This window comes from Ictidomys tridecemlineatus, chromosome 11, assembly GCF_052094955.1.
Source record: "Ictidomys tridecemlineatus isolate mIctTri1 chromosome 11, mIctTri1.hap1, whole genome shotgun sequence".
In the NCBI taxonomy this organism is placed as follows: domain Eukaryota; kingdom Metazoa; phylum Chordata; class Mammalia; order Rodentia; family Sciuridae; genus Ictidomys; species Ictidomys tridecemlineatus.
This window is the reverse complement of record NC_135487.1, coordinates 5251355-5271461: the sequence shown is the minus strand read 5'-3', so window position 1 is coordinate 5271461 and position 20107 is coordinate 5251355. Positions and strand designations below refer to the sequence as shown.

At 38.7% G+C, this 20107-nt stretch overlaps 1 protein-coding gene across 6 annotated transcripts in view; it reads left to right on the top strand.

Annotated features, from left to right (window-relative positions):
* The window catches only part of Rere (arginine-glutamic acid dipeptide repeats), a 407183-nt gene that overhangs the window by 131115 nt on the left and 255961 nt on the right, over window positions 1–20107 (top strand). For all 6 annotated transcript variants that reach the window (XM_078025199.1, XM_078025198.1, XM_078025196.1 and 3 more), the window contains exon 2: window positions 11625–12087. In XM_078025199.1, coding sequence (XP_077881325.1) covers window positions 11769–12087 — 319 coding nt within the window. In that variant the 5' untranslated portion in view covers window positions 11625–11768. The remainder of the gene's footprint in view (window positions 1–11624; window positions 12088–20107) is intronic.

Sequence of the window (20107 nt, the reverse complement as noted above, 5' to 3'; positions counted from 1 at the left end):
TCATTGCTTAATCCAGCTTGGCACCTTGCCTCTGCCTGGGTATGCCAGGCCCACTTCTGCCTCAGCCTTTACACTTTTCTTTCTGCCCAGAATGCCTTTCCCCCATTACCACATAACTTGCACCATTACTTCTTTTAGGTCAAGTGACTCCCTTGTCAGTAATTGTCTTAAGTACATTAATGACCCTTCATACATTGTACTTAGCTTTATTTTTCTTCATAACACTGTCACCCATGGTTATATTGTATATACGTTTACTTACTTGTTGCCTTTTGCCTCCCCTTACACTGCAGGTTCTGAGGTTAGGCTTGTGTTCTGGACATGCATATATCTAAAGCTTCTTGGGCAGTGCTCAGCACCTAGTATATGTGTTCAATATGGTATGCTGAAATAATGGTGGAATTGACAGAAAATCTGCCTTGTGGGGTGATATTTATTTGATAATGAGTGTTACAGCTACAACCTCTAGCTGTTTTGCTCTGTCTGAGCCCTGGGCCTGCCCTCCTCACCTCTGTATTTTCTGCCACATTACTAATTACTGGCATCTGGAATTGAATAGTTCCAGTGGCCTTTCTGCTTTTCTTCTTGAATGACATCAGGTTAACAACACTGGCAGGGTTAATAAATTGGGTCAACTTAGAATCACACCCAGTTAGAATGCCTCATAGAAAATGGCAAATTGAGTTTTGACTAAGGCTTCTGCTTTTCTCTTTCATCTAAGAGTTAGAGAAATTCTAAGTATTTAGAAGGACTGCTCTGGTAAGTTTTATGAATCCATTTTTTCCCTTGATATAATTTATACTCATGGATTAGAAGTACATTTTGAATTCTTTTTGGTTTTTTCATATGTGTGAAGTGTAGTTGTATTAAGTATAAAAAAATTTACCCTGTTATTTCCTTTCATTAAATGTTGACAGCTTATATGCCATGGTTACAGATTGCTTTGAATCTTAGAGCTCTGCAAACTGAAAGAAACTCTGTCCACCTTATCTACTTTTAAACATGGTATGCAGAGGTAGTAAGCCTGACCAAAAATTCTTGCATATTAAAGATTAATGTAGTCCAAAAATGGTTCTCTTTCATTCTTGGCATTACATGAAATAAGAGTTTTATCAACTATAGGTTTACAACTTTAAAAGGTGGCTTCTCATGGTGCACATCTATAATCTCTGCCACTTGGGATGCTGAAGCAGGAGGACCACAAGTTTAAGGCCAACCTTGGCAATTTAGCAAGACATTGTCTCAAAATAAGGAAATATATAAAGGGATGGGGATGTAGCTCAATGGTAAAACACTCCTGTGTTTAATCCCCAGTCTCTGCTGCCACGCCCCTCACCCCAGGTAGCTTTTTTCAATCACAGAGGTGGAGCTCATCCTTGTGAATTTTATAGCCAGCTGCGTCTTTGTTTTGTTATAGCAAAGCTTGAACTTTTTTTTACTAGTTTGTAATGTTGCTGCTTGCTTATGTGCATGTGTTTTAAAAACAGTTTTATTGAGATATAATTCACATATTATCTACCTATTTGAAATGTACATGACTTTTACTATGTCCGCAGATAACTGGCAGCTATCATAAGTTTCTTTTATTAACCCTAAAAAAACACCCCATAACCATGGCAGAAAACCCCATTTACCCCTTCCCCCAAATTCTAGACCTAAACAATGAATCTGCTTTTTGTTCCTATGGATTTTCCTTCTCTGAACATTTAATGTAAATGGAGTCACACAGTATGTGGGCTTTTGTGACCGATTTTTAAAACAGCATGTTTTTCAGGTTCACCCATGTTGTGATATGTATCAGTACTTCCTTCTTGTCATTGAACAATATTCTGTTGTGTGAATTTGCCACATTTTATTTATCCATCTGCTTGGTGTTTATATTTATTCTGTTTTTCATTTCCTGTTTACTGCCTTGCTCTGGGTTAGGTAAGTTTAAGAATCCTTTTCCTGTTTTATGCCAGAGACTTGGGTTTACAGGCATTTATCCCTTGCTCTTGGTATTGTGGACACAGGTTTCTCTTTAGTTGTGCACAGTAGAAATCTTCTCTTGGCCTTGTGAGCAAGGCAGGTCACCTATAATTACTTTTTGTAATTTTCAAGGCTTGCCAGTCAACACCAGGATTCTTGGTATATTTGCTTCTGTTTTCTTAATTCAGCTTCAAACATCTGTGTAATTACTGTTTCAGGCCATGCTTGAATAATCCAGTTTATTTTAGAGAACAAAGAACATGGCACATTAGAGTTTTTGTAATAGTGTTAGTTTCATGGATTCCATATTAGGCATAATTTTGAAAAAAAGCAACACAGATGCTTAACCCTTTAAAATACCTTCAGTAGAAAAATAACTTGTTTAAAGTTGTGGTTTTCAGCTGTGAGCATATTTGCTTCCAAGAGGATATATTGGCCATATCTGAAGACATTTTGTGTATTTAATTGGGACAGAGTGTATTGTGCTCCCAGAATCAACTTGTGTGAGGCCAGAAATGCTTCCAAAAGTCCTATAATTTACAGCGCAGTCTCCCACAACAAGAAAATTTCTGTTCCTAATTGTTAAATGTACCACAGTTGTGAAGCCTTTGTTTAGAGTGAGCAGTGAGTTTTCCTTAACTGAATAGAGAAGACATAATTATAGACCAAGTATAGGATTATAAGAACCTGCATGTTATTGTCAGAAGGTTTGTTTGCATTTAAAAGTATAGGAAGAAGCTGGGTGAGGTGGTGCACTCTTGTAATCCCAGCAACTCTGGGCTGGGGTGGAGGATTGCAGGTTCAGGGCCTGCCTGGGTAACCAGGAAGACTCTGTCTGAGGTGGGGGAGGGCTGGGGATGTAGATCAGTAGTAAAGCACCCCTGGGCTCAATCTTCAGGACCCCCCTCCCTGCCACAATATAGAAAAGTAATTGCTTATATGAATGGGTGTGTGTTTTCTTGAAAGGCAGGACTTTAATTTTTACTGGAAATCTGGAGCAACCTTATCTTTGGGGATTCTTTCTTCAAATAATAAAGATAATATATTGTTCATTTAATTTAATTTGGTTGTTAATTGTAACCTAGAGTTTTGCTGTACTGGGTACTTTTCTACTCTCTCCAGTGTTTCCATGTTATTATTATGTCTTATGGAAAGAAGTGAGCTTTTGTAGTTGTCAGGGTCCCCCATCTTGGTTCTCAGTTTCTCCCATGGCCTCTGGAGACTAGCAAGTGCCCCTTCTAGCTCTAAGCTATTTAGGGTGAGAGTGTTCACTCTGTGCCTCCTGCTCTGCTACCACAAAGGCTGCTTTCTGAATTTGACTTGTGTCCCAGCTATTCAGGCTCCTTCCATAGGCATGTGTTCTGAGAATAAATATATAAACAGGATTGATTGTGTTTGAATATTCACAAAACCATAAAATGTAGAGAATTCAAGAACCAAGAATGCAGAGATTCTTGAAGTCATTTGCTTCTGTGGTTGGATTTGGTCAAGTGGAAGGACTTTAAGCATGAACAGACTACTCTCAGTACCACGTTAAGTTTCAGATAACAACACTTTATTTCCACATGGGCCTGCAGGTCTGCTGACTCCACATTTCAGTGTCACTTTGTACCTTACTCGGTTGTTCCAGGCATGTTTTGATGTGTTCTGCACAGCAGGTTGCTGTTGAAAGAATACCTTATTTCTTAAGCAGTGCATACAAGTGTTGAGTGACATTTCCTTTTCCAGAGCAAAAGTCATTACGTTTTCTTTCTCAGGCATGTTGATATGAAAGAGATGAGGAAAAGAAAATTGATTTACCTTTGAAAGCAAGTTCCCCAGCTGTAGAATGCTTCCTTGGCTTTCTGTGGTGTACTGGCTGTAGCTGTCTCTGGTAGGCAAGACCCACAGGGTGAGCTGCTGCTTTTTGTCAGTGCAGAAGTGACAAGGAGGAAGCACTGGAGATGCGTCAGCTCCTTACTTAGACCTCAGAGATAGTGGATTGCAATGTTGTTTGCAGTGATACCAAGCCCTCTCTCCATCCCATGTTGGGGATTGAACCCAGGAACCTGCCACATCATGTTTGCTTAGCCTTGTGTTGGGTAACTTGGACTTATCCTTAAGAGGACGGGCTCTTGTATTTGGAGATGTAGCTCAGTGGTAGAACACTTTTCTAGCATGCATGAGGTCTTGGTTCGGGAGTCAGCAGTTTTAGTTCATAAACTAAGTGTAACACATTAGCTGTGTGATTTTGGTTAAACTGCTCAGCCTCTCTCTATGCTTTACACTTGTGTTGGTAATGTGCACATAATAGCAGTACCTACAGAATAGGGGTTATAGTTAGGGAAATAATATGGTCTGGCTTGGTTTGCATGTTTTTCCTGTTATTGTCTTTCACTCTCAGATGTGTTATTTTAGATGATAAATTATATTGTCACCCTTGTGGTGGAGATGAAGTGAGGTAATGTGCAGAGTGTTTAGTGTGTATTATGGGCTCAGTGAGTGTCAGAGCTTTATGATTTTAGGCACTTCCATTAACCATTCTATCTTCTCTACTAAACTTACTCCCTACCCCACCCTTTCAGGATAGCTGTCTAAATGAGTGCTGAAATTCCTCCCATCAAATGGCTTTCTCCCTTTCTTTGCTTCTCCTTGTCTTAGTCATGGTTTATGAGCCGACTCAAGTACCACTTTAGTAATTAATGAAATATTTTCTTTCCCAAATTAAAGTCTCATCATAATGCCATTTTTATTGATTTAGCTAATGTGTGAGAGGGAGAAAAGGAAGATTCTTTGTCTTTGTGTGCTGTTAGGATGTGGAAGATTCCTCGCCTTTGTGTGCTGTTAGGATGTGAAATACAGGAGAGGGCAAGATGGCCAAGGGCTTATTCCTCGTGAAATTTCTAGCTTGAGGTGGAGAAAAAAGTTAATCAAGTCACAGAAATAAATGTAAAAGGTACAGACGGCGAATGTGCTTTGAAGGGAGTCTAACATTGTAATCTGGATGAGAATGGCTATCCTGAAGAAGCCATGACCTAAAGGAAGAGAAGAGGTAGGAGGTACGTAGGCCAGGAGAGAAGCAGAGCAGGGACACAGCAGGCCAAGTATGCACAGAGGATTCAGGGAACTGTTCAGAGACCTGAGCAAGCATTTCGGGGGCTGGCTTAGCAGATAATGCAGGAGAGGAGTGTGAGATAAAGGCCTTGCAGAACATTGGAAGGATTTGGGTAATTATCTAGGGGGAAAGTCACTAAAGTATTGGAGGTGGGGATTGACATAATGCCATTAGCCTTTTGATGAAAGTACCCTGAATTGTGGGGTCTATAGAACTGGATTTGAAGAGACTATCATTGGAGTGGCTCTGAGGAGGGCCTAGAGAGGGGGCCTTAACTCATGAATTGGGGTCCTTGTCAAACCCAGCAGAAAGGAATTTTAAGACATGCCAGAGACAAACAGATTTGTTAGAAAAGCAAGGAGTACACAAGCATAGGAGAATGTAGACAATTTTGAGGGTGAAGGGTGAGAAGTGCTTTTGGGGGACTCAAGTTCTTTTGGGGGAGGGGTTGTATTGGAGATTGAACCTGTGGATGCTTTATCCCTGAACTGCATCCCCAGCCCTTTTATATATATATATATATATATATATATATATATATATATATATATATATATATATATATATATATATATATAATTTTTTTTTTAAGGTGTAGATGGACACAACACAATGCCTTTATTTTTATGTTGTCCCGCTCATGCTAGGCGAGTGCTCTGCCACTGAGCCGCAATCCCAGCCACCTCAGCCCTTTTTATTTTGAAACAGGATCTAGCTAAATTGCTTTAGCTGGCCTTGAATTTGTTGTGATCCTCCTGCCTCAGCCTCCTAAATGGCTGGGATTACAGGTGTATACTGCTGCACCTTACTCAAAGTTTTAAAAGGAAACTTTGTAAGGGACAGGTATTGGAAGATATGTGGGGATGACATCAGTCTGGTGATCATAGATAATTTATGGTGATATGGCAGTTCTTAGGATGCTTAGGCTGATGTCCTTTCTGTTATCTAATAGATATGGTCTCCCATATTGCACACTTTGTTTATCTATTTAATATTTGTTTTACTTTTAGGTGGGCACAATAACCTTTATTTTATTTTTATGTGGTGCTGAGGATTGAATCCAGTGTCTCACGTGTGCTAGGCAAGCGCTTTACCGCTGAGCCACAACCCCAGCCCTATATGGTACCTTTTAAAGAAAAATTTCATAAGCAGGTGAACTTCTAAGATTGTGAGTGAATATTTGTAAATTTCCCAGAAATTTGGGAGTTGACAGGCCCTGAGAAAACTGGCCTGGGGAGATGGTATTTAAAAAAAAAGTTCTCAGCAGATTTTCACATGCATCTGGAGCACAAGAAGTTTGGCAAACTAGTACTTTGTGGATCACCTGTGTTTTGGGTGGTATCTGAGGGCTGATGGATGCCCATGAGATTGACCAGGAAAAAAGTAGAGGATGAGAAGAGGGCTCCAGACTGTGAATTGGATTTGAGACAGGGAGAGATTTTTTTCTGTGGGAGTTGTTTTGTAGAACATGATGTGATAGGTGTCCCTGTCTTTATGGATTTGCAGTGGGTGGAGAAGTGACAGTTGGTAGCAGTGGTGGGATCTGTGGGGACTGTAGTATAGGTGGGATGGGGCTGAATGAGAGGCTGGGTTTTGGGTGGACCTGGAAGGCTTTCTGGATCTGGATAGCAGAAGTTCTGAGACTGCTGGTGAACAGAAGTTAGGCTAAAGGGAGTGTGATTATAGGCACCCAAAGAGTATCTGGAGGTGTTAGCCTATAGGAGGGAGAAAGGTGACAACAGTAGGAGAAAGGTGAGGCCAGAGAGGTGACAGGGTGGTCAGGACTTGACCTGTAATCTTTGAGAAGGAATGGTGGGCTTTGAATTGTACGCCTTAATTGGTCGATTGTTTGGTATATGAATTATATCTCATTAAAGCTGTTACCCTTGCCCTCTCCAAAATAAAAAACAAAACAAAATAAACATGGCGGGGGCATGTGTTGGATGGCTGCTCTGGAGGACAGATTGGGTTGAAGGCAGAAGGAAAGTTATGCAATCACAGGAACTTCTTAAAAGCAGTTATATGAATCTGGAGAGAGAATGATGACTTGAAATAGGCACGTGAGGATGGAGCACTGGGCAAGTGCTAAAGATGATCAGGAGCAAGATGCCTGGTGTGTGGTTAGGCATTTGGAAAATGCAAAGATTTCTTGCTATGGGGAATGAGGAATAATTGATCAGATTTCACTCACTGTATTTTGTGTAGAAGCCAGGTGTCCTTCAGAAAAGCTAGCTTGATGAACTGAGATGATTAGAACTCAGGGACCAAAAGCTCAAGAGGGAGGGAGGGTCAAGCTTTTTTTGATAAGTGAATTTTAAACATGATCTAAAAGAAGTTATTTTTGAATTTTTACTTCATTCATAGTTAATTCTGCATGATTCATTTCTTAATCCTGTAATGGGAAAGATAAGTTTCCTGCAGATAGAGATGTTTTGGCAACCTTTCTTTCTTGCATAGCACAGTGTGCTATTGACTGTTACCGTCTGTGGCAGATCAGAAGTCATGGCTACAGTAAGTATATATTACCTACAGTGAAGCAGTTTGCAATTTGTAAGTGCATGTACACATGGCATACTTAATTCTTAGCAGTAGCCTTATGTGTTGTCTTATTTTCAGCAGTGCAACTGTGACTCAAGATAGGTAGAGTGATTTACCTAAAGCACACAGCACATGTTTAGACCTTGGATTTTGACTTCCCAGTCCATTGTTAAGCATTTCTATCATAGGGTCACATTTTCTGGGACAGCTTCAGTGGTGACAGGAAGTGGTTTCCTTAAATGAGGTTTGAATTGAGCATGCCTAAAAGTTTTGGTACTTTGTCTTGGTTTTGAGAAGTATGTGAGGTGTTTCTTTCTTCATTTTGAAGAGGTAACAAGATGTTTGTAGAGGTTGAACTAACCCAAAGTAAAGCTGCATCATTGACTGTTGAAGGCCTTGACCCTGGTTAGATTAAAACTAAATTAAGTCAGCTGGCTAACTTTTATCAGTTAAGATAAAATCACATAGTTTAGTTTGGTAATCAGGAAACTAGTAAAAGGAATATCCTTTTTATTTCAGTGAACCCTGGAGTACTGCTTTTGGAAATGTATAATTTATGAATTTGTATTATGTATAGTCCTACTCAAACATGAAGAATGAATGTTTTTGTGAGTGCTAAAAATTTTATCAGAAATTTTATTTCATTCATTTCTTGGTGATCCATCTCATTTAGTCTCATGGCTTTACAAATCAAATTAAAATTAAACCTTTGACACAGGTGTGTGGATCTCTTTTGTTTATGGCCTCTATCACTCCCTGGAATAGAAACTCTATGAAGTCAGAGATTTTCTTGTATTTCTCTATTGTTTCCTAACACCAAGAGCAGTAAATAGCACAGAGTAAGCATTCACTGGACATTTGTTCAATAAATGCCTGACACTCGTGAATCTGAGTTGTGTTCTAGATTATGGATTGCTTTCCTTTTATTGTTATTTAAAGTATGTTATACTGTGTTTCCTGCTTCACTAGGAGATGGATACATCTTCATATTTTTGGCTTTTCTTACTGAAGAAAAGCATCATTTTACAGGGGAAAGAAGTAAGGCAGAGTGAGTGTGTTTCCCAAATATGTGTTTGTGAATTATCAGCATATGTTAACATGTAGGAAAGAGGGTGCCTGTGAAGGGTTGGATCCCCAGCAGCCCAGGGAGCAGACCAGATCAGATTCACAGTGTAAGAACTGCTGTAGAATCCTGCCTTGCTCATTGGTTGTGTGGCCTTGTGCAGGCGAGCTGTTTTGTAGTCTGTAAAGTGGAGATGACAGCTTCTGTCCAAGTCACATTACAGAGTTGTTGAAAGAATCAAATTAGGGATCTGCTTCATAAACCTTAGGTTGCTATAATGATGGTTGTTTTTGTATTGCTACCCTGTAGATCATTATCATCAAGTAGAAGCCACAGCTGTCCTTGGTATCATTTGGTTCCTCTCTGGGTCTCTCTTTTTTTTTTTTTTTTTTTTCAAAGATAGCAATATTATGAATCACTGTATACTGAGGCTTGGAAAAAATTTGATTAATATGTTAAGTGCAGAGGAGGAAAAAAATATATCTCTAATGAGCTATATTTTAGAGCCAGGTAAAAGAGGTAATTGGATTGACTTTGGCTTTGTATTACCCATGTTCTTAATTATCTGAAACTTGACTATAAATGTCTCTTTATTACACATTGTAAATTTATACATAAATAACATAATATAACTGGGTGTGGTGGTTGCAGGCCTGTGATCTCAGTGACTCAGGAGGCTGAGGTAGGACAATTGCAAGTTCAAGGACAGCCTCAGCAACTTTGTGAGACCCTGTCTGAAAATAAAAAGAGAGCTGGGGTATACCTCAGTGGTAAATTACCCCAGTGGTAAATTAATTCAATTGCCAGTAACCCCCAATAAGAAAAAGAATATATATTAAATATGAATTTATATGTCTATTGTATAAATATAGCCAACATTTACATAAACAGAAACAGTGATCTTATATTAACCCATATGCTTCATTTCATTTTGTGAGTATCTTCTCCATTAATTGAGAAAATTTAGAAGAATGTAAAAACCACATTCTTCTTCCAAATTTGAATTTTTTAACTTTCTTGCTCACTTTTAGCAAAAAGAACTCTTTGTGAATAGAAATTGATGTATACTTTCTATAATGAATAGTATTTAATGTTCAATTGGATTTATTATTTTTTCTTCTCTGAGTGCTAAAATAAGATTTTAAAATAGAGTTTTCTGGAACGGTTGTCTTGTTAATCCTAGGGAGAATGATCTTTTTTTTAAACCTATGAGAAGTATTTCCATTCTGAACTGCAACTTAGAGGAGCTTTCAGTTTACAATTCTCATCCTTTTTGGGCTCCTGGTAGACTTTGATAGGTTTAGAATGTCAAAGAGTAATATGGATGAATCAGTCTGGTAGTTATTTTTCTTATGTGATTGAGTTGTTCATGTTCTAAACTTAAGCCTGATGGAAAAAAATAGTATGTCTCTTTGTGTATTTTAAATTGCTAATACCAGTGGCGTGCCTGTCTGTTTAGCAGATGCTTCATTTGGGCAATGGAATATGCCTAGGAAACTGAAGGCCTGTCTGAGAATAAGTCTCTGATGTGGAAAGAAGTGATCTGGTTTGTACTGCATGCTTCTGGTCTTTTGACCTGCTTATAGTTGGTCAGTGTGACTGTCCCTTCCTTGATACCATCCAAAGGTGCTGATTAACATTGTTTTATTCTGAATTTTTAAGGGTGTTTGACTTGCTTATGGGTAGGTCTTATCTGATATTAGATTTGATCCATAAATTTTGGGAAGTCTGTGATAATTTTTATGGTTTTGGCATGATCCAAGAGAATTTCTCTGCATCTAAGGCAAATGGATTTCTGTTGTTGTATAAGTAAACAGGATTGATCTTTTATTTGTTTGCATGTGGTGTTTCCTATTTGGCCTTCATGGCATGAGAAACAGATGGCTCTCAGATTGATCACTTGCCTCCTTTCTTTGCATTTGAGCATTGAGCACAAGAATCCCAAGCTCTTCTTAGTTCTGAACATGTGGCATCTAGATAGTGTTAATAAAGATTGTTGACAAAATGAGATAGGCTATCAGGGAAAATGGTGGGAAATTATACAAGGTAAATTATTGGTTTTTAGAGTCTCAAACTGACTTGTAAACAAAAAGTGTTTTTTAACTTATAATACAACTTTTATAAGAATTATGTTGAGTTGGGACTTGGGGAATTCTCTGTTCTCATTGCAGGCCCTTAAAAACTTCAGACTTGTTAGGTTTAGTTCTAAAGGGATTTATTGGGGAAGCAATTAATCGTGGGAATTTGGAAGAATGTGAAAACCACATAATAGTCCCTAAAGCTGGAAGGTTGTTTTTAGAAGCAGTTAGTTTTGTTAAGGCAGAAATAATAAATCTTTTCAGAAACCAATTTTCTGAGACATAACTGAGAAAATGTGTAAGATATAATTAAAGGTAGTTGAAAGGCCCTTGTTTTGAAGCTGTCATTTTCATTTGAGCCAGATGTTGTGTTTATTCTTGTAAGGAGCTCTGGAAATTTGGAGTAGTAGGTTGAGTCTTCAGAAGATAGTGCACTATGTGACATCCTGGAATGTTCCCCACAGCTGTTCAAATTATTATTTTTTCAGGTGGAAATAATTTTATTGCATGTTCTTTCCATCTTTATATTTTGGGTTATGAAGTTCCTTTGGAAATTATTTCTGTTATATATTGACCACTGGGGTATATTTTACATTTTCTTTAAAAAGGAGAAAACAGTTGGTGTACAGAAATATAGTTTACTCATATATGTACAGACAGTTTTTATTCTTGATAGTAGAAATCCCCTGACCACTTGCTAGTTGAGCCCAAAAGCTGTATGTTGAAACTGCATGTCACTTGTTCTAGTTCCTAACGATGGCCTGTGGGAAGAGTTAGATCTAAAGCATGACTGATAGATCTGTTAAACATTATTTAAAGAAGGAAATAAGAGGAAACATTAAAGTAAAACCAATTTCTCCCTTTTTCCCCCCCACTCTGGTAGCATTTTTGAAACGTCGGGGTTGTTGGAGTGGTTGGATTTTCCCTGGAATTGAGTGAGAAATTCAGAAGACTGAAGCCCAGGCTTACTGTCTACCTTTCACGGAGGCCTAGCCGTGAGAGGACAGAAGAAGGCACGTGGAGAATCATGACAGCAGACAAAGACAAAGACAAAGACAAGGACCGAGACCGAGACCGGGACCGAGAGAGAGAAAAAAGAGACAAAGCAAGAGAGAGTGAGAATTCAAGGCCACGCAGGAGCTGTACCTTGGAAGGAGGAGCCAAAAATTATGCTGAGAGTGATCACAGTGAAGATGAGGACAATGACAACAATAGTGCCACCACAGAGGAGTCCACAAAGAAGAACAAAAAGAAACCACCAAAAAAAAAATCTCGTTATGAAAGGACAGATACAGGAGAGATAACATCCTACATCACTGAGGACGATGTGGTCTACAGGCCAGGAGGTAAGGAGCCCTTGAGTTGCCAGGGTGCTTGTGGGAGAGGTTAACCACAGTGTGGAGAGAAGGTAAACCCTGTGTTATGGTGAGGAGGCCTTGAACTAGGCAAGCAGACAGTAGTTTGGGCTAGGGAAACTAAGGTAGTGAACGCGGGAGCCACTTTCTTGCTTGTGTTTTATTGACTTGGCTTCCTGTCCTGGTTGTGCATTTTTAAATTCTTCCCTTGTTTTCCTCATGCTGCTTGCTCTCTCATTTAATTCTATGCTTAGTATTTTTTGTCTTTTTGGATCCATCCTTGCTTTTCATCTTCAACTACAAATTGGGCTGTGATGACCCTGCAGAATGAAAAACATACATGGCAAACTTGAGTAAACCTGAAGATGCTTGAAATCACAGTTTTACATGGGAACAACATTGACCAGAAGCTAGAAAGTTATTTTTAATGGCCTCCTGACCAAGATTTATTTATTTATTTATTGTTATTTTTTGGGTGGGGTGGGTACATGGGATTATGAACTTGAGAGCACTGGACCACTGAGCCACATCCCCAGCCCTATTTTGTATTTAGAGACAGGGTCGCACTGAGTGCTGAGGCAGCTTTTGAACTCGCAGTCCTGCCTCAGCCTTTCAATCTAGTGGGATTACAGGCGTGTGCCACCGTGCCTGGCCTGACCAAGGTTTATTGTTCCCCTTGACCTCCTTTTCCAAATAATTGAGCTTCAGGCTCACTAATAAGTGATAATACATGTAGTTTAACTAACCTGCATGGTTTTCTAGAAAATAAATTTTGACCCCTGAGAGTTTTGAAGCTTATGGCTTTGCTCAAGGAGGCAGACCCAGCTTTTAAATGAGATGCTTGGAAGTGAGTGTTTCAGAATGTGTTGGACACTAGTGAAGACATTTTTCATATAGGAGCCATAAAAACAGTGAAAGTCATTTTGTTTGAATTACTTACACTGCTGAGTAGTGACAACAGTTGCATAGATTTAATTAATAGGTCACTCAGTCTAATGTTTTTCCAAGACAGGGATTGAAGGACTTAACTATGTTATGTCATTAACCTGCCACAGTCATTTTAATGGGTGCTGTAGCTGTCTGAACTTCACAAAAAGTTCCAAACTATATTTTGGTACCATTGGAATTAGTTTTGATTTTCAAAAGATAACCAATATCAGAATTTACACAGACAAACCTGTATTCACAGCTATGATTTCTTGGTTGAAGATCAACAAAGAAGATATATATGTGACATCGAATTTTCAGAGTTGGAGTTTTAGTGGTAGAGTACTTTATCACTGGTATTCAGTGATAGAACACTTGCCTAGCATTCATGAGGACCTGAGATGGATCCCCAGCTCTGCAAATAAACACAGAGAAACAAGAACAGAAACAAAGGTGAAGGTTTTAGAGAAGTTGGAGTTTTGCTATGGAGATTTAATCTCATGTAGATTGTACTATCGGTATTTAGATATTGGACAGTAAGAATGCTTCCAACATTGTTCACTAAGGGCCTGTTTACTTCTAAATCCTGAGAAAGGAACAGAATGTGTTTAAACTGATTCAGATAATTATTACATTGTGATAAAAATAAGGGAAGTCATTTCGAGCCCCCACCCCCCAGCCCCTGCCCTGAGGAGTAGGGATTTAACCCAGGGAAGCTGTTGCCACTGAGCATCATTTCGACCCTTTTTATTTTGAGACAGGCTCTTGCTAAGTTGCTTTGGACCTCAGTAAGTTACTGAGGCTGGCCTTTAACTTGCAGTACTGCCTTTGCCTCCTGAGTCTCTGGGATAACAGGCATGTGCCACCACACCCAGCTCCTTTTCTCTTGATATAACGTGTTAGCACATTTAATATGTGGTCCTTCCTTGTCCAAATACCAGTTGCTGCATTTAGTGTCAATCCAGCCTTTCTCACCTTGTATAAGATGGGATGTTCCTTTTTTTTTTTTTTTTTTTTTGGGAAGAGCTGAGGATTGAACCTAGGGCCTTGTGCGTGCAAGGTAAGCACTCTACCAACTGAGCCATATCCGCAGTCCTGGGACATTAGTTTTGTGTAGTGTAGACCATTCACCAACATGTTAGTAGTCAGATATGTGCAGGAAATGCTCCCCAAACTGTCCCCTCATGAGTTGTATAATCAGTGACTCGAGAAGCCCTGCAGTTAAGGAAACATCTTAATATGAAAATCACCTGCTGTTTTCCCCATTTATGGGATCATGGCACCCTGTTTCTGTGGATTTCTCCCTAAGAAAAACTAGTTTTGAGAAGACGAATTTGGGAAATGTTGTACATTATTCTTGCACATGTTACACAATGGCAGGAAGTCTTTGTTTCTTGACCTTTCCAAGAATATGTGGAAGTACATTGCTAAAGGAGCATTTGTCAACAGTTCTTTACAATACTTTTATTCATTCACTATTTATTTGTTTGTTTGTTTGTTTGTTTATTTTGCTGAGGAGTGAATCCAGTGCCTCGTACATGTGAGGCAAATGCTCTGCCACTGAGCCGCAATCTCAGCCCTCAAATGGTTCTTTTTTGAAAAAAAAAAAAACTCACAACACAAACAATTTTTAATTGGTTCTTTTTAGTTATATCAGATGAAGTGCTTTGGGAAGTAATGTGTACAGTCAGGCATCTCTCAATATACATGGGGGACTGGTTTCAGTTCCCTTTGGGTACCAAAGTCTACAGATGCTCAGGCCCTATATAACATGGTGTATGTGCACATAACCTATGCACATGCTCCTGATTATGCACTGCTCTAGATTACTTACATAATACATTGTAAATGCTATGTACATAGTTTGCTCTACTTTGTTGTTCAGGGAATAATGGAATTTCCTAATAGATACTGCTGTGGCATTCTATATCTTTCCTTCTAGCACTTGAAGCAGAAATAATTTTTTATTTATTTTCATTATTTAGAATTAACATCTGTCTCCTTCCTCCAGAATGGCAAATCTGTTTTTGCTTATCATAAAATTTCAGGCATCTTTGACAGAAGTTTATACATAATGGGTATTGCATAATACTTGTGGAATACATAATTTCTAAAAACATTTTTTAAAAAACTTACTATTACTGATGTTAGCCCTGAAATCCTGTCTTGAATCATTTATTTCCCAGTGAATGATTTAACAGACTCATTAAAAAACACCACCACCGGCCTGGTGTTGTGATTCAGCGGTAGAGTGCTCTCCTAGCTTGTGTGAGGCCCTGGATTTGATCATCAGCACCACATAAAAATAAATAAATAAAGGTATTGTGTCCAACTACAACTAAAAAATACATGTAAAACAAAACAAAAACAAACAAAACAAAAAACAACAAATACCACCACCAACAACAACAATATCAAAAAGCCCAAAACATTGTGTGGCTATGTACCACTCTTGTGATCTTACTTCTTTGTCGTCTTTCATCTGTAACTCTACTGTTCAGAAGACTGTCACAGTAATGGATTGATTTATTACTCGGCTGTGTGCTGCCAGATTAACCTTCTGGGCTTCCTGAGCATGGGATATCGATTTCTAGTTTGCTGTAGGTGGCATATTAATTTCTTTCTGTTACTTTCAGTAAATACTAGGGAGTTTCATTCATGTATTCCTGATCCAGGTAGAAGTGGTCAGAAAGTTAAATTCTTATTGGGGGGGGCACTAAAAATTTTGGCATATGTGTGTTGTCTGTTATTTGGATAAGGAACCAAGTTCTTGCAGAACTGGTTAATTGTAATATAAGTGACTTTAAAAAAAAAAAGGGAAGATGTTCTTTGAAACATGCTTCCTGTTAAGCTGGTTCTCTCTTGCTTGTATTCTGTCATATCAGCTTATAATTTTGTGACTGCTGTTACTTTAGATATAGTCCTTGGATGACAGAAATCTGCAGTGCATACAAGAGAGGGAAAGGAAAAAAGTCAAAATTCAGGGGTTTTTTTTTGGGGGGGGGCGGGGGTGGAGGGATTACAGGTACTGGGGATTAAACCCAGGGGCACTTTACCACTGAACTATATGTTCCCCCAACTCAGCCCTTGTAATTTTTAAATCTTGAGACAGGGTCTCACTGTATTGCTCAGACCGGCCTGGAATTCATAATCCTAATTTAGCCTTCTGAGTAGTTGAGATTACAGATGTGCACCATGGCATCCAGCCCCAAATTTGAGTTTTTCAAGTTTTTATCATCTATATGCATCTACAGATATCAATTCTAAAATAATAGAAATAAATGGAAAATGATTACTGGTATAAGTGCTAGAAGGAAAGACATAGAATGCCGTGGCACTAACTATTAGAAAATTCTGCCTTTTCATGAACAAAGTGTGAAATTTAATTTTTTATGAAGATAAGTTTTATATATAAGAGACAAAGAACTGAAGTTTGTGGTTATGGAACTTTAATTTGGTCTAGAACATTGCCTCCTTTTTTATCACTTTTTTATCAGCTTTAATTTACTGAAAATATTAATAGGTGTTATCACTGAGGCAATCACAGTTATTTTACTCTGTTTCAATTTTAATTACTAATATCTAAAACAATCAAGTCACACATCTTGTTTCATACAATTACATATATGTAAGTTACAGAAAGGCTAAGATGGCCACAGGGTTTCAGGGTCATGCACAGACCCTTGAAACAAAGGCAAGGAGCAGGTACAATTGCAAAGAGTCACTGCAGGTGGTCACATAAGGGTTTTAGCCCACCAGTTCACATGGCAGAGTAGAGGGAGTATCCTAGGGACAGGTGGTTTCACAGTGCCAGCTGCAAGTGTCAATTCAAAATGGTCCATTTGTCACAGGAGAAATCTCATTGAACTGAAACCCAATACAGAGTTGGAGTTGCTGTGGCATTGGTCCTGGGCAAAGGTTCTGATAAGTGACCAGTTGACAGAGTCAGTGTGTTGCTATACCGCTATCGTACGTCCTTCCTTTTATGTGTTTCAGAAGAGAGTTGCATCATTCAGTGGTCTGATGTGTTTGATGAGCTCAGAGTCAGGTGTGGTTTCTCTGATATTGTGTTTGATATGCCCAGGCATCTGTGTGCTTCTGACTTAATTTATTAAGCTCACAGGGGGTCATTTTTTGTTAGCATTTTTACTGTATCAGTTTATAATTTATGATTGTGCTGTGCATTTGGGTGTTGTTCAGTAAGTTCTATGTGTCCAATGTCTAGTGGTTGTCTGTTGTCCGGTTATCACATGACTCTGCCTTCTCACTTGAATTCAAAATACAGTAGCTCATGTCAAACTACTATTCTCTACAACATGGGGTAACTCAGAGCAGGGCATGGCCTGCTCCTCGTAACACCTTACTAGAAGTACAGGCAAAGAGCCATTCATACAAAATACAAATAACCAATCTATGAAAGGTATTTAATCTTTGTAATTAATCAAAGAAAATACAAATTGAAACACAGGAAGGCAGGTATCACAATAGCAGACAAACAAACAGAAGTTCTAGGATTGCAAAACAGATACCAAAATGGGAATGGCATTCTGCCCTTGGGGCCACAGTGTGGGCCCCAATACCAGCTCTACCAATTTCAGACTGGGAGATCTTGTGGCTAGGAATAACTCAATCATGAGCCCCTGATAGGAGGAAGGTTTCTAGTGCCACCTGAACTAGGTTGTCACAGATGCTCAGGTCCTTTTTCTTACCTCTTCCTACCCTTGCACAAGTGTAGGTTTTACCATAGATTTTAGGAATGGTTTCATGGGCCCTATGGGGAATTCCAGCCCAAGGGCCACTCGAAGAGACCAGTCCATTGCCTTTGAGGAAAATTAAATTGGCTATGACTTCTGGAAAAACCAGGAATTTGAGAACAATAGAATCCAGGATTTGTGAAGGCAAACTGGCTCACCCTGAGTTAACTGGCCAACTCAAGACTCAGAATTCAGCAGGTGTCTCTGTACTTCCTTTTTTCTCTTTAAGCAACATCCCGGGCCCCCCCCCCCCCCCACAGGCAATACAAACAAAAATTTACTTACCAACAGCTTTGTTTCCAAACTGCTCTGAGGAGATAATAAACCAGGATTTTGCACTGGTTTCCCACTGGCTTTTGTGTTGCACTTGGGCACATTCCCCAGGATCAATGCTATTAAAGCGGTTCCCTCACCTCTTGGCTTTCTTTGGAGCTCAGCCCAGTACACCCGACTTCTCCTGTTGACTTCCCTGGCATTGCCCCTTTTTATGTGCAAAATTTTCTGTTTTTAGGAATTGGGAATTGAACTGGATAATGACCTGGAAAGTAGAAGTGGTTATACATTGAATACTAAAGGGTTAATTTCTTTTGATTCATGTTGAATTTAAGCTGGGAAAAAATCCAAATTAGGCAAAATGAGACCTGTGAGTCTAATTCGAATTAAAATGGAATATACATATTTTAAAAAATTATTAAAAGTAGACTTATCAAACTGATGAGTGGTTGCAAAAGGGTCTAATAGTATATGATTCCTTTTACATAGCATTTAAGAACAGGCATGGCTAATCTTGGGTATTTGACAGTCAGGAGAGGCTGGACTGTGGGCCAGATGTCCAAGTTCAGTGTGGAAAGCAGGCTGTGGTGATGCGGTTCACATGGATTTGTTCACTGTGTGAACATTTATCATGCTTTGCACTTTCCTCTGTACGTGTTGTACTTCAATGAAAAGTTTACTAGAAAAGAAAAGTTAAACATGGAACTTTTCTGAATGGATAATTTCCCTTTCAGTCTTTAAAGTTCCTATTTTAAGAGGAAAAGGAGTCCTGGCCTTTACCAAATGGTGCAACCTCACATTTAGCTACAGATTTTTTTTCCACTGATGCGCTATTCTGTGATTTAGAGGCTGCATTTAGTTTTAGTCTTCATTCTCTGAGGCATTGAAAGCTTGTCTTAAAGAAATCACTCAAACACTTCTTCTTCCAGATAAAGTTAAAACAAAACCCTGGCATTTTGGTTTTCCAGGACTTACTATTATTTAGAAGGAATTTAGGTGGATATGACATGCATATCTCCTTGAGACATTCTTATTTTGAGATGTTCTTATTTTGGGGTACAGTAAAAATTTTGTGATGATTGGAACCTGAATTTTGGCATAAAGGAGACTGAATTCCTGCTTATAATTTGTTATTACTTGAGAGACCTAATGTCAACCTGGCAAAGCCTTCCTGTGAATTGCCAGCAGGAGAAAGTCCATGATCTCTGTCCAGCACACCAAACCTTCTGTGAGCTGTCATTCATTTCCACAGATATCTGCAGGTCTTTTATTTGGGAGGTGGTGATAGTTTGACAGGGCTGCTACAATAAAACACTGGTGTGGGGAACAGGAATATGTTAGTTTGTAGTTCTGGAGCCTAGAGACTGGCAGGGTCATATTCCCTCTGAAGGAGCTGGGGAAGAAGCTGTTAGGGACCCTCACTTGGTTTATAGTTTGTGGTGGCATGATTTTAGTCTTCACTTAGCATTCTCCTTATATACATATCTCTTTTGTCTTTTCAAAATTTTTCCTGTGTATAAGGATACTAGCAGTATTGGATTAGGGTCTACTCTACTTCATTTAACTCATTACATCTGTAGCATAATTATGACTTTATTAAATGTGCAACTACTCTATTTTACCAATATTCCGAGATGCTTTCTGAGGTAATGGGGATCAGGATATTGTTATATGAATTCAATGTATAATAGGCAGGCAGACCTTTGTTGCTGGGTGGACTGAGGTTTGAGTTACCCAGGGCCAAGTGACTACATTATCTCTTATTTATGTTCCCTTAGAAATTGCATTTATTTTTCAGTACATCATAGTGTGCCAGTTTTTAATTTCTGTTGATATTTTATGTTCTTTCTGAACTCAGGGAAAATTCCCTTTTAATGTATATTAGGAATCACATCCTACATATGTAAATAAGAAAATGCTTTAGTATATAAAATGATTACCTTGTCTATGAGAGTTAGAGGAAACAAGAGAAATTGCTCTTCTGAAGTTATGCTAATTTAAAAAAGAGAAGTGATAGAAAATTTGAGACTAACTTTGTCTTTTTTAATTTTTTAGGA